Source organism: Lemur catta, chromosome 7, assembly GCF_020740605.2.
Source record: "Lemur catta isolate mLemCat1 chromosome 7, mLemCat1.pri, whole genome shotgun sequence".
NCBI lineage: Eukaryota > Metazoa > Chordata > Mammalia > Primates > Lemuridae > Lemur > Lemur catta.
The window spans coordinates 26225915-26239294 of record NC_059134.1 but is presented as its reverse complement, the minus strand read 5'-3'; the positions used below and the strand labels follow the sequence as shown (position 1 = coordinate 26239294).

General features: G+C 41.6%; 1 protein-coding gene across 4 annotated transcripts in view; it reads left to right on the top strand.

Annotated features, from left to right (window-relative positions):
* Positions 1-13380, top strand: part of TTC12 (tetratricopeptide repeat domain 12) — a 49064-nt gene that overhangs the window by 22494 nt on the left and 13190 nt on the right. For all 4 annotated transcript variants that reach the window (XM_045556564.1, XM_045556565.1, XM_045556562.1 and 1 more), the window contains 5 exons: positions 5545-5605; positions 6059-6247; positions 7381-7450; positions 8206-8294; positions 10640-10808. In XM_045556564.1, the coding sequence (XP_045412520.1) occupies positions 5545-5605; positions 6059-6247; positions 7381-7450; positions 8206-8294; positions 10640-10808 (578 nt within the window). The remainder of the gene's footprint in view (positions 1-5544; positions 5606-6058; positions 6248-7380; positions 7451-8205; positions 8295-10639; positions 10809-13380) is intronic.

Sequence of the window (13380 nt, the reverse complement as noted above, 5' to 3'; positions counted from 1 at the left end):
TTGTGAATTGTGCTGCAATAAACATTTGAGTACAGGTTGTCTTTTTGATAAAATGACTTCTTTTCCTTTGGGTACATACTGGGATTGCTGGATCAACTGGTAGGTCTACTTTTAATTCTTTGAGGAATCTCTATACTGTTTTCCATAGATGTACTAATTTTCAGTCCTGCCAACAGTGTATAAGTGTTCCTTTCTTTCTGCATCCACACCAGCATCTGTTGTTTCTGGACTTTTTAATAAAAGCCATTCTAACTGGGATAGGGTGATAGCTCATTTGATTTATACTTCCCTGATGATTAGTGATATTGAGCATTTTTTCACATTTCTACTGGCCATTTGTCTTCTTTTGAAAAGTTTCTGTTCGTGTCTTTTGCTCACTTTTTAGTGAGTTGTTTGTTTGTTTGTTTGTTTCTGGCTGATTTACTTGAGTTCTTTGTAGATTCTGATTATTAGCCATTTGTCAGATGGGTAGCTTCTGAATATTTTCTCCCATTCTATAGGTTGTCTGTTTACTCCATTGAATATTTCCTTAGCTGTGCAGAAGGTTTTAATTGAATCCTGGCCCATTTATTAATTTTTGTTATTGCTGTGATTACCACTGGGGTCTTCTTCATAAATTTTGTGCCTAGGCCAATATCTAGAAGAGAATTCCAACATTTTTCTTCTAGAATTCTTATGGTTTCATGCCTTACATTTAAGTCTTTTATCCATCTTGAATTAATTTTTGTGAGTGGTGAGAAATGTGGATCTTGTTTCATTCTTCTGCATGGGGCTATTCAATTTTCCCACCACCGTTTATTGAATAGGGCTTCTTTTCCCCAATGTATATTGTTGTCTCCTTTGTCAAAGATCAGTTGGCTGTAATGTGAATGGTTTTATATCTGGATTCTCTGTTCTGTTCCATTGGTGTATGTCTCTATTTTTGTGCCAATACCATGCTGTTTTGATTACCATAGTCTTCTAGTATAGTTTGGAGTCTGGTAATGTGATGCCTCCAGATTTGTTCTTTTTGTTAAGATTACTTTGGCTATTCAGGCTCTTTTCAGGTTCCAAAAGGAGCATAGAATTATTTTTTCTAGTTCTGTGAAACATGACATTGGTATTTTGATGGAGATTGCATTGAATCTATAAATCACTTTGGGTAGTATGGACATTTTAACAATGTTGATTCTACTGATCCATGAGCATGATGTTTTTCCACTTATTTGTGTTGTCTACAATTTCTTTCCTCAGTGTTTCATAGTTCTCTTTGTAGAGATCTTTCACCTCCTTGGTTAAGTATATTCCTAGGTATTTTATTTTATTTGTAGCTATTGTGAATGGTATTGAGTGTTTGATTTGACTCTCAGCTTGACTGTTATTGGTTTATAGGAATGCTACTGATTTGTGTACATTGATTTTGTAACCTGAGACTGCACTCAATTTATTTATCAATTCCAGGAGCCTGTTGGTGGAGTCTTTGGGGTTTTCTAGGTATAAGATCACATTGTCGGCAAAAAGCAGTAGTTTCACCTTTTCTTTCCCAATTTGGATACCCTTTATTTCTTTCTCTTGCCTCATTGCTCTTGCTAGGACTTCCAGCACTATGTTGAATAGAAGTGGTGACAGTGAGCACCTTGTCTTGTTCCAGTTCTTAGTGGGAATGCTTTCAACTTTTCTCCATTCAGTGTGATCTTGGCTGTGGGTTTGTCGAACATGGCTTTTATAATCTTGAGGTATGTTCCTTCTGTGGCCTAATTTGTTGAGGGTTTTTATCATGAAAGGCTGCTGAATTTTGTTGAATGCTTTTTTTGCATTTATTGAGATGATCATATGGTCTTTGTTTTTGCTTCTGTTCATGTGATGAATCATGTTTATTGATTTATGTATGTTGAACCATATTTGCATCCCTGGGATAAAGCCCACTTGGTCACGCTGGATTATTATTTTTCTTTTTTTGATGTGCTGTTGAATTCAATTTGCTAGTATTTTATTGAGGTTTCTCAAATCTATATTCATAAGGGATATTGGTCTGTAGTTTTCTTTTTTTGTTGTGTCCTTTCCTGGCTTTGGTATCAAAATGATAATGGCTTTGTAGGATGAGCTGGGGAGGAGTCCCTCCTTCTCAATGTTATGGAATGATTTCTGCAGTATGGGTACCAGCTCTTCTTTGTAGGTCTGGTAGAATTCGGCTGTGAATCCCTCTGGTCTGGGGTTTTATTTTGTTGGAAGATTTTTTTATTACTGCTTCAATCTCATTGCTTGTTATTGGTCTGTTCAGGCATTCTGTTTCTTCCTAATTGAGTCTTGGGAGATTGGATGTTTCCAGGGATTTGTCCATTTCCTCTACATTTTTAAGTGCGCATAGAGATTTTCATAGTACTCACAGATGATGTATTTCGGTGGTATCAACTGTAATATCTCCTTTTTCATTTCTGATGGAGCTTATTTGGGTCCTTTCTATTCCTGGTTAATCTAGCAAGAGATCTATCAATTTTGTTTATCTTTTCAAAGAACTAACTTTTTGTTTCATTGGTCCTTTGTATTGTTTTTTTGTTTTCCACTTCATTTAGTTCAGTTCTGATCTTAATTATTTCTTTTCTTCAGCTGTCTTTGGGTTTGGTTTATTCTTCCTTTTCTAGTTCCTTGAGATGCATCATTGCATTGTTAATTTGTGATTTTTCTGTCTTTTTGATGTAGGCCTTTAAGGCTATGAATTTTCCCCTTAGGACTACTTTTGCTGAATCCCATAGATTTTGGTAGCTTGTGTCCCCTTTGTCATTCATTTCAAGGAATCTTTTTGATTTCCATGTTAATTTCAATATTGTCCCAATAATCATTCAGCAGTAGATTGTTTAATTTCTATGACTTTGTGTATAATTGAGTGTTTCTCTTGGAGTTGATTTCTAGTTTTATTCCACTTTGGTCTGAGAAAATACATGGTATGATTTCTGTTTTTTTGAATTTGTTGAAACATGTTTTGTGACCTAGGATATGATCAGTCTTGGAGAATGTTGCATGTGCTGATGGGAGGAGTGTATATTCTGTAATTTTGGGGTAAAATGTTCTGTAAATGTCTGTTAGGCCCATTTGTTCTAAAGTCCCATTTAAGTCCAGTGTTTCTTCATTTATTTTCTTCTTGGATAATTTGTCCGGTTCTGTCAGTGGGGTGTTGAATTCTGCTGTAATTATGATGCTGCTGTTTATCTCTTTGCTTAGATCTGGTAGGGTTTGCTTTATGCATCTGGATGCTCTTTTGTTGGGTGCATAAATATTTAGGATTGTTATGTCTTCTTGTTGAATTGCTCTCTTTCCCATTATATAATGACCATCTTTGTCTTTCTCTACTATTGTCAGTTTTGTCTGATATGAGAATGGCTATACCTGTTTTCTTTTGGTTTCCATTTGCATGAAATATTTTTTTCTATCCCTTCACCATGAGTCTTTATGAATCCTTGTGGGTTAGATGTGTTTCCTGGAGACAGCAGATACTTGGGTTGTATTTTTTCATCCGTTTAGTCAGCCTATGTCTCTTGAGTAGGGCATACAGACCATTCACGTTGATTGATAGAATTGATATGTAGAATACTATTCTGTTCATCCTGTTGGGTAGTACCTTATGGCTTTGTTTTACCTTTTGTGCTGTTTTATATGAGCTCTGACCTTCAGCTTTTGGATGGTGGATGTCTATTGTGCTGATCCACGTATAATGCAGTTCTGAGTATTTTCTGTAGGGCTGGTCTGGTTTTGACAAATTCCCTCAGTGCTTGCTTGTCTGGAAAAGTATTTCTCCTTCATATGTGAAACTTAGTTTTGCAGGATACAAGATTCTGGGCTGGCAGTTGTTCTGTTTAAGAAGATTGAAGTTGGGGCCCCAGTCCCTTCTGGCTTGTAAGGTCTCAGTTGAGAAGTCTGCAGTTAGCCTGATGGGTTTTCCTTTGTAAGTTGATGTTTTCACCTCATGGCTCATAGGAGTTCCTCCTCATGTTGACTTTGGAAAGTCTGATGACTGTGTGCCTTGGTGATTGTGTCTTTGTAGTGAATCTCCCAGGTGTTCTTTGGGCTTCTTGTCCCTGGGTGTCTAAATCTCTAACAAGACCAGGGAAGTTTTCTTCAGTTATTCTCTCAAATAGGTTTTCCGACCCTTGTGCATTTTCTTCTTCACTCTAAGGGATGCCTATGATTCTTATATTTGGCCATTTTATATAACCCTGTATTTCTTGTAGGCTTTGTTCATTCCTCTTAATTCTCTATTCTTTATTTTTAACTGACTGACTTAATTCACAAGAGTTGTCTTCAAGCTCTGAGAGTCTTTCTTTGGCCTGGTCTAGTCTATTCTTAAAACTTTCCACTGTGTTTTGTATTTCCTTAAATGAATTTTTTATTTCCAGAAGTTCTGTTTGTTTTTTTTTAATATGTTAATCTCTTTTGTGAATTATTTAGTTCATTTCCTGAATTGTTTTTCTGGTTTCTTTGAGTTGGTTTTCCATTTTCTCTTGGATTTCATTGAGCTTTCTTACAATCCATATTTGGAATTCTTTATCTGTCATTTCAATATTTTCATTTTGACTGATATTCATTGCTAGAGAGCTGGTATTCCCTTTTTGGGGTATCCTTTTGCTCTGATTTTTCATACTTCCAGAGTTCTTTCATTGATTCCTTCTCATCTGGGGCAGCTGTCACTTCTTATTTTAGAATTTTCTTTTGTTTAGATGTGGCTCCCCCCACACTTGTAAAGCTGTAGCATATGTTGGGTAAGAACCTTTGGCTTTGGTTGTGGGTGCTTTCATGGTGGTCTAGGTTCTGGATGGATGCCTTGACATCTTTAGCATGATGGTTTTCTCCTTTGCTAGTTGTATGTGGGCTGTAATGGTAGAGAGCTACGTGTGTGGGCAGATTCTCTGTCTCTCTTTGATGAGGGAGGATGGAGGTCTTTGAGATTCTTTCTCTTTCCCCAGCCCTGTGGTCTTCTTAACCAGAATCTTTCTTTTTTCAGAAACTTTCTACCTAACAATTTCCTCAATGAGAGCTCCTCACTCCCCAGTTTTCTAGCTGACTCTTATGTCTCCAGGAAGTGGACCCCTTACCAACTCTCTTTGTGGCCTGAATGTATTACTTGGAAGTTCCCTTTTCCTATTCCTGAGTCTCTGTCAACAGTGTCTCTAGCTTCATTTATTTCCTAACTCCCTAGGGGCGTATCTGAGAGGTAGCCTCCTGTTCTCTCTTAGTGCAAATATCATATCTCACTTTTGCATTTACCTTATGATTATTCCTATGCCAGATGGACATGATCTATAAGAATTTAGGACTGGGTATTTTTTATCATGGGCTGTATCTGGCAACACTTTTTTAAAATGAGTTTTGAAATAATACTATTGCTCCATAGAACTAGAGAAGCCTAAACAAAATGTCAAATGCACACCATGTTCCCACGCCTATCTGCACTGGGAGCAGGAGGAGGCTGGGAGAAAATAATGAAGGAACCAATCCACATGATGCCCAGTGTGTTTCTCGGAATCACTTTTACCCCCTAACCACTCACAAGGTCTTGTTTCTTTTTTCCAGTCTAGAGAGTGTTATAAGAAGATCTTAGAAATAAACCCCATGCTGCAGACACAGGTGAAAGGTGAGAATGTTCCTGCTGATGTCCTTCATTTGAATTTCATCTCCCTTTGTGCACCTGCCTCAGGGTACCTTCCGTACCTTCTCTGCCCTTGGCCATGAGGCAACAGCCTTGCCTTCCCTGCGCAGCCTGATCCTCTGTGTTAACCTGCTCTGCTCCTCTGCCCTTCACTGTCCCCCTCAAATCCTTGCTTTCCTCCTCCTCTATGCCGTCCTTGCTTACAGCCTTCTAGACTGCCCTGCATCCCCAAGATGGTTTAAGATTCTGGTTATAGAATTTTCACTGTTTCTAAAAATTTTCCTTGCTGAAGAAGAGTTTGAATTATTTTAATGCTTTCTGTTTCTCAATCTCCCATCCTCAAGAAAAAGGAAAAAAAAAAAAAGAGTTGCTTTTTGTGTGATATTGTTGATTGTCAGGATTTTGTTTTGTTTTGTTTTTTTCTTATTGTTTTGCTAGATTACCTGCATCGAGTAGATCTTCGGGAAAAAGCAGACCTTCAAGAGAAGAAAGCCCATGAACTGCTGGACTCCGGAGAGAACACAGCCGTGACAACCAAGAGTCTGCTGGAGACCCTTTCTAAGCCTGACCAGATCCCCCTGTTCTATGCCGGGGGCATCGAGATCCTGACGGAGATGATGAAGGACTGTAAGCCAGAGATGTGTGTGACCTCATGAGTATTGTCAGTGTCAAGGGACAGGGCTTAGAGGTCTGCCTTCGTGAGGCAAAGGATCCCTCCATCATTTCACAAATATTGATTGAAAATCTACTCTATTGTAGGTGCATAAGAAATATGCCCCCACCCCTGCTCTGTCTCTCTTCAGAGCATGCATATGTTCAACACACATGCAGTGAGCAACACACACACCCAACACAGCTTGTACACACAGCACGGATTCCACATACACTTACATTACATGCACCACACACGTGCACACACATGCACACAGCATTCACTCACTTGACATGTACTTCTACACACACAGCACACACTCACCCCATAAATACTTGTGCCAGTATACAGTATCCTGCATACACTCTGCCCTCACACTTTCTTCACACACCCACGCCCATATATACCCCAAACATCCCACACTACGCCACACACCTTCCCCCCACTGTGGAAGAATGGAAGGTGGAATTTTGTAGGATAAACACTAAGGTTCGCCCCAGTTGCTCTTAACGGCTGCTTAGGACGTGAAAATAGCTTCAGAGCCAACCTCAGCTCTCCTCTTCTAGTGAGAGTCATACTGTCTTTTACCAGCTCTTATAACCATTGATTCTGGAATGGGCTCAAACAGTTCTTGTACTCAGTGACACAGTAGCGTTTGTACATCACATGGAGTCTCCGACTTCCCTTCAGTATGGAGGGTGCACAAATATCCCCTTAAGATGCCTCTTGAAGATTATAGGTTCTTCTCTAGAGCCTGGAAACAGCTTCAAAATGGATATTTAAGAACAGATGTATATGCTGGTTCTTCCCGGAGGTTAAGCAGCTCCTGGAGGCTGTCTCAAGATTACAAAACGATGAGTTGTGCAGATTTCCCACAGGGCCATACCAGCTCCGCTCTCCTTCTCTAAATAGTCCCTCTGCCTGTGGTGCTGAGTGGCTGTTGAGAATTGTTTTTTTCAGACTATAAAGGTGTTTGTTTCTGCCAGTGTGTTAATGTGGTGACCTTGACGTCCATATCAGATTCCTCATTATCAGCTGGCTGTGTTGCAGCTAGACACCAGCCAGACAGTTCGGGAGTCTGATGTGGTTTTCTATGAATTTGTTTCAGGCACAGAACAAACTTTATTTAGGACACACAATGGATTCAGTGTCATCAGTGACAACGAGGTCATAAGAAGGTAGGATGTCTGTAAAGACAGCCCCGCTGTGAAAGCAAGGAAGGATAGCCATTTCTTGTGAAACCAGATACTAGTCATATAGACAGCAATGTCTCTGAGTATCACCACCACTTGGCCAGCAGTGGGGGCTCCTCTGGCAGCACAAAGCTACTACACGGACACCTCTGAGCTCAGAGCCTCGGGTTGTTTGAATGATGCCACAGTTAACAGCTGGAGAGGGAAGAACAGTAGCACCTCCCAGGGTTCCTCCAAGCACTTCACAGCAAAGAAATGCTCGTTCTTGCTGGTTTCCCACCAGTTTTTACAAGATCACCATTTGTTCTTTTCTTCTCTTGGAATTTGCTGGTCATATCAAAAAGTGAGATCAGCTGTTTATAGTTTGATCTGAAGCAAGACCCCTATGGTAGGAGGTGATTTGCTCCTAAATATTTTTATTTTATTTTATTTTAATTGTTCCGGTATGATTCCTGAGGCTCAGTACAGGGCATGCTTGTTGGTACCAGGGCAGCCATCCCCCATGGCGCCTGGCTTACCGCCCACCCTCTGTGCAGCCCTCATCTCCTCAGCCTGCAACCTTGACCTGGAACTCTCGGTTCAGTGACCGGCAGTCCATTGATCCTGGTGACTAGTGGCTCTGGATTATTAAATTACTTTCTCAAACCCTCATGTGGCAAGTCTGGGGTGAAATAATACAAAAAGAAAAGAAAATCAAGACTGATTTCCAGATCTAAGATGGTTCTCCCTGTCCATTCCAGGTGCTTTTCCACGGCAGGGAAAGATGCAGTTGAAGAGACAGTGTGTGTGTCTGTTCTCAAGCTCTGGCAGGCGGTGTGCCGTGGGAACGGTAAGCCTGGGAATCACCGATAACCTCCATTAATGCACTGACCATGCGGGAGCTACACTGTCAAGTGGGATTGTCCTCCCCGCAGAGTTGATGTCTAGACCTCCACACACCCCCTCCCTCCAAAACAGCATATGGATCCAAAGCAAGGTGGGTGGTGAGGGGTGCGAGGTCACCGCCAGCATAATGAGTAGTCTCCTTTCTCCTCTGCCCTTGCTCTTGGCAGACTCATGACGTCTGCTCATGTGCTGGCGTTGGGCGGGACAGAGATTTTCCTCTCCTGTCTGCCTAAACATAGTATTTCTTTTTGCTAACCGCAGTACCTATTTCAGCGACCTGAGATCTGTGACCATCCCTGCTAGCATGTTCTGACTCTAATTATTGTCTGCTATTGAGACAGTAGAATGCTACAGGGATTTTATTTACTGTGTTAACTCTTAGATTTTTTAATATTTGCATCTTTTGGAGTTCATGAAGTTTTATACAATCTTTCTTAATCACTTTTGTAACTTCAGTGTATATAAAAATTTTGAGTATAGTATTTCCCTCATTTTTAAAAAGTATATTTCATAGGAAAAGGTTTGACCTTGGACACAAAACACTGAAAGTGGGAATAACGGTAGCCGTGTGTCCTTTTCACAGGGCTGCTGCAGGGAGCCAGAGATAGAGTTTGTGAATGCAGTTTGTACAGTATAAGATGCTGAGTATGAGATAATAACATTTTTTCCTTGATTAGTAGAGTGGAGGAATCAAGAACTTAAGAAATTAAGCTCTAGAAAACTAGGCAATCAGGGGGCCTATTTCCTAAAGGGAATTATGCCCAGACTATTAAATAATATCCTCAGCACGGTACCTTGCTATTCTGTACAAGACCCTGCACTGGCTTAGGCAGGGTTTTTGCAGCTCTCCCTTCAGGAAGGTGAGAAAGGAAGGCTTGGTAATGGTACGTGTGTTCAGTGTGACTCTGACATAGCAACTCATTTACTTTGGTTTCTATGAACCTTGAAGTTACCTTTTTTTTTTTTTTTGACATCAGAAAAATATTGTCAGACACAACCTGTGATGAAAATTCCATATTTCAGATCAATGAAATCTTGATATATCTAACTCAATAAATACAAAGCAGCTTTTAAAAAGGGCAAGGGAATACTTAAAAAGTAAGGCCATGAAAATATGTCAGTGATATATTATTCAGTGGGGAAGAGAGGCCAATTACAGGGTAGAATGTATACTATTTTTAACATTATTTATACAAGGGACGAATCATAGCTCCTTTGGGAAACGGGCCTACCTGGAGAGGGTATCAGAGAAGGGAACTTTCATTTTCAGCTTTATAGTACTCTGGTGTTTTTGAATTATTTACAACAAGCTGCTTTTCCAGTATAAGAAAAAAATACGCAACTAAACAAATCAATAAAAACCTTTCCATTTCAGAAATCAGTAGATCCTATTTTACATGGACAGAAGTAATCATAGGTGAAGTGTAGGACTGAGATACAGTGCTTGCAATGAAAACATGGTTTGATGTGTAGGCTACACATCAGGTCCTGCAGTCCTCTTACCCCAGCTCTGGTGCGTGGTACGTGTCTTCTACTTGACAGCTGTGTGCTGTGTGCAAATGGGCAGTTAGCACAGAAGGGAAGAAGGCCCAAGGTAACGATGGCCAGGTGACGGGCCTGTCCCTCTGAGATCCAGTTCACTCTGCTCTGTTTTCTAGCTTAGCCTCACACTGCAGTCTGTATCACTGCCTGTTGTCACACAAATTTGTGTACCTGGTCAGAAAAGGAGGGTAAATCCAATGCCACCACCCTGGAAATAGCTTATAGTCTAGCAAAGAGACCATGCTTTTTTTTTTTTTTCTTCTTCATGCTCTCATGTGATGTCCTAGTTTCCTGGGAAGAACTCAAATAGTTACCCTGGCCATTATATGAAGATTGATAGTTCAGATATTCCACAATTAAGCTGGTTTCTTTTCCTTTGCTCACATTTCCAGATATCACACGCCAAGGTGCTTTTTGACAATAGTAATGATATAGCTGACTTATGTATGCCAGTCCCTGTCTGGCGTGATCATGTATTAGCTCATTTAATCCTCATGATGTCTCCATAGGTAGGTTGTCATCTTCATTTTACTGATGAGGAAAATGAGGCACACAGGAGTTAATAATTGGCTAAGGTCACTACTCTGGTCATTCAGACCCAGCAGTCTGGTTCTACAGTGCATGTTCTTGAATGTCATTATCCTGCCTCTCAAATGAGTGGGCAATTGTTAGGTTTCTCATTAGCTGTGGGGAGAGACAGAACTGGATTAACTGCATAGCAAGACATGTAACCCCTGTGTTTTGCAGAGGAAAACCAGCGTGTGCTTGTGATGCACCCCGATAGGAGCAGGCTGCTGCCCTCCCTCTTGGCCTCTGGAGTCCCAGCCATCCAGCAGCAGAGCCTGTTCCTGCTGCAGCAGCTCGCCCAGACCGAGAACGGACGGAGCCTGATCCTCGGCCACCTTGACCTCACCCGGTAAGGCTCTCTTCCTCGCGGCATCTCCGGTGATCACTTGAGAAGTTCAGGCTTGCCGGTCTCCCCCTCATGTCACTGATGTATGACCTAATGAAGAATCAGTGACAGAAAGCCTTTGACGGGAGCACTCCTTCATGAAACCTCCAGGACCACCTCCCGTCACTACCGTGGACAGCTTCGTTTCCCCTGGGCAGCTGGTTCACTTCTGTCCCAGAGCTGTTGTACAGGTGCAGATGGCAGCCCTTCCATAGCCAGATCTGGAACCCACCCTTAGAAAGGTCATTTGTTTCTACACTTGGCCTTGGTCCTGGCTCTACCTGTTCCTGCCCTTCCTTTTCTTCTTTCATGCCTATTTGAGGTAATACTGTCTTATTTTGCATGTTCTTAAACCCTTTCTGGAACAAGGTAGAGTACGAATAAATAAAACATCTCCAGTACTGTTACATGGAGGTCTTTCTGAAGCTTAAGGCTGTAGGAATAGAATATGCCTCTCTCCTAAGTAGACGTTCTAAGAAGATTACCAAACCACAGTGATTCTGCCCATTGCGTTACAGCTGATTAGTTTATTTTTATTTATTTATTATTTTGTTTTCTTCTTTTATTTATTTATTTATTTTTATTAATTTTTTAGTTTATTTACCTTCAGATTATCATTTTGAATATGTGAAATTGCCACTTTCTAGATCAAAAAGGTTGCATGTTAGCCATTTCATGTGGTTCAACCTAATAGAAATAGAGGCAATTATTGTAGCTTGCTTTATGAATGTTTCATGCATAATCTAAACACAGAAGTTAGCCTTCTGGTTTTTTTTTTGTTTTTTTTTTTTTACTATTTTCTCATTTTATCTCCCCTCATCCTGCAAGGTAGGCAAGGAAAGTTATTACCCCATTTCACAGATGGGGCAGGAGAAACTGCAGCAAGGAAGCAAGGAAATCTCACCCAGGTGGCTCCCAGGTACCATTCCTGGGGCCCAGGTCCACTCTGTGTTCCCAGTAAGAAAAGGAGCCATTCTGCTGCCCTGTCAGATCTGCCTCAGACCAAACCGAGCCCCCACCCCTGTCCCGTCTGGTGAGGAGGTTCACTGTGTGCTGAGGACAGGGTGGCTAATAAGCCTTGGCTGTGGCTTTCCCCTGGTCTGCCTAGTCACAGCCTCAGTGGCTCCCAGGAAAGGCTTTGGCAGGCCCCTGAAGCACAGCCCGCACAGGCAGATGGGTTGTTAGTGGAGTGAAATTCTCCAAAAGCACATTTCGCATTTCAAATAACCCTGCAATCATTTCCTCAATGCCTTCATCATGTTTTTTTTAATTTGTTTTTTGCCTTTTTGAGTAAATGTAGCTATAGCTATCATCAGCTTTGTCCCCCAAGCTATCTTTGTATTGCTTGAGTTTCAATTTGAATTTTCCCCGTGCATTTGATAGTGGTGTTTACATCCCCTCGTGCAGCCCTGCCTGCTCTCTGCAAACAGAGAGGCCTCAGCTGGTTACACTGGTCTCGTTAATGTCTGTCTCATAGTCCACGACTGTCACACAGGCACACATATCACATTCCTCTCCAAATGTTTTTCCTCATAGGAGAGGTTATAGGGATGAGGAACAAGCCAAGGGCCAGCGTCACTGTGCAAAGTGCTGGGTTTGGGGGTTCAGGCCGTCCTGAGCTTAAATCCTTGGCAAGTCTCCTTCTTCTCATGTGACCCAGGAAAGTGACTTAGTGTTGGTGGACTCCAGCATCCTGTCTGCAGTTGCCGACTTACGTTGCCACTGAAAGGGGGTGTTGTATCTGTGTAGATCAGAATTTTTTCTGCTGCCCTGTGTAGAATACTTGAGTAAAAGGAGCTTAAGCAAAATAGAGCCTGTCTTGTTTTTCTCACGTAAGACTAAAAATAGCAACTGTTGGTGCAGTGGCTTCAAGATGTCAAGGTCAAAGTCTCTGTCTTTGCCTCCAGTTCTGCCTCCCTACATTGACGCCCAAGTCCAGGCTACGAAGGCCTACAGAATGCATCTAATCCTCTCTCTTGCCAGTGCCTTAGGTATCTGAAGATGCTGATTTTTTCCAGGTTAAGCTTCCTGGTTCCCTTAGTCATTCCTGGGGTGATTTGGCTTCCAGACCACTCTGAAAACACACTGCTAAATAGACCCAGTACATAGGTGTAGGTGTCTGGAGTCCACACTCCCACGTGCCCGATCCTACAGGCTCTTTCTATCTTCCTCCCACTTGCCTGCCCTGTGGGATCTGGTCCGTTATAGTCTGGATCTTTCCGTTATAGTCACACCTTCCCCCTTTGCTGCAGCGCCAAGCCCCACATCCCTCTTTCAGGTAGGTTAATACCAGCTGGATCTGTGCCTTTTATTCAGAAAAGTTCCTGCTTATTTCTCTGTGCACAGAATTGTGTCTGTCACCATTCTGGCGGGAAAAGTGGCCCCAGCTTCTAGAGTCAGGCAGACTAGAAGGGAGTGTAGAATATCTGTGGACTTAGCCAGCAAACAGTGTCTGCCACAGTAAAGAAAAAAGCCACTAGCATCATGTATCCAGTGTTAAGTAACATGCTTGACACATGGTAGGGACTCTAATATT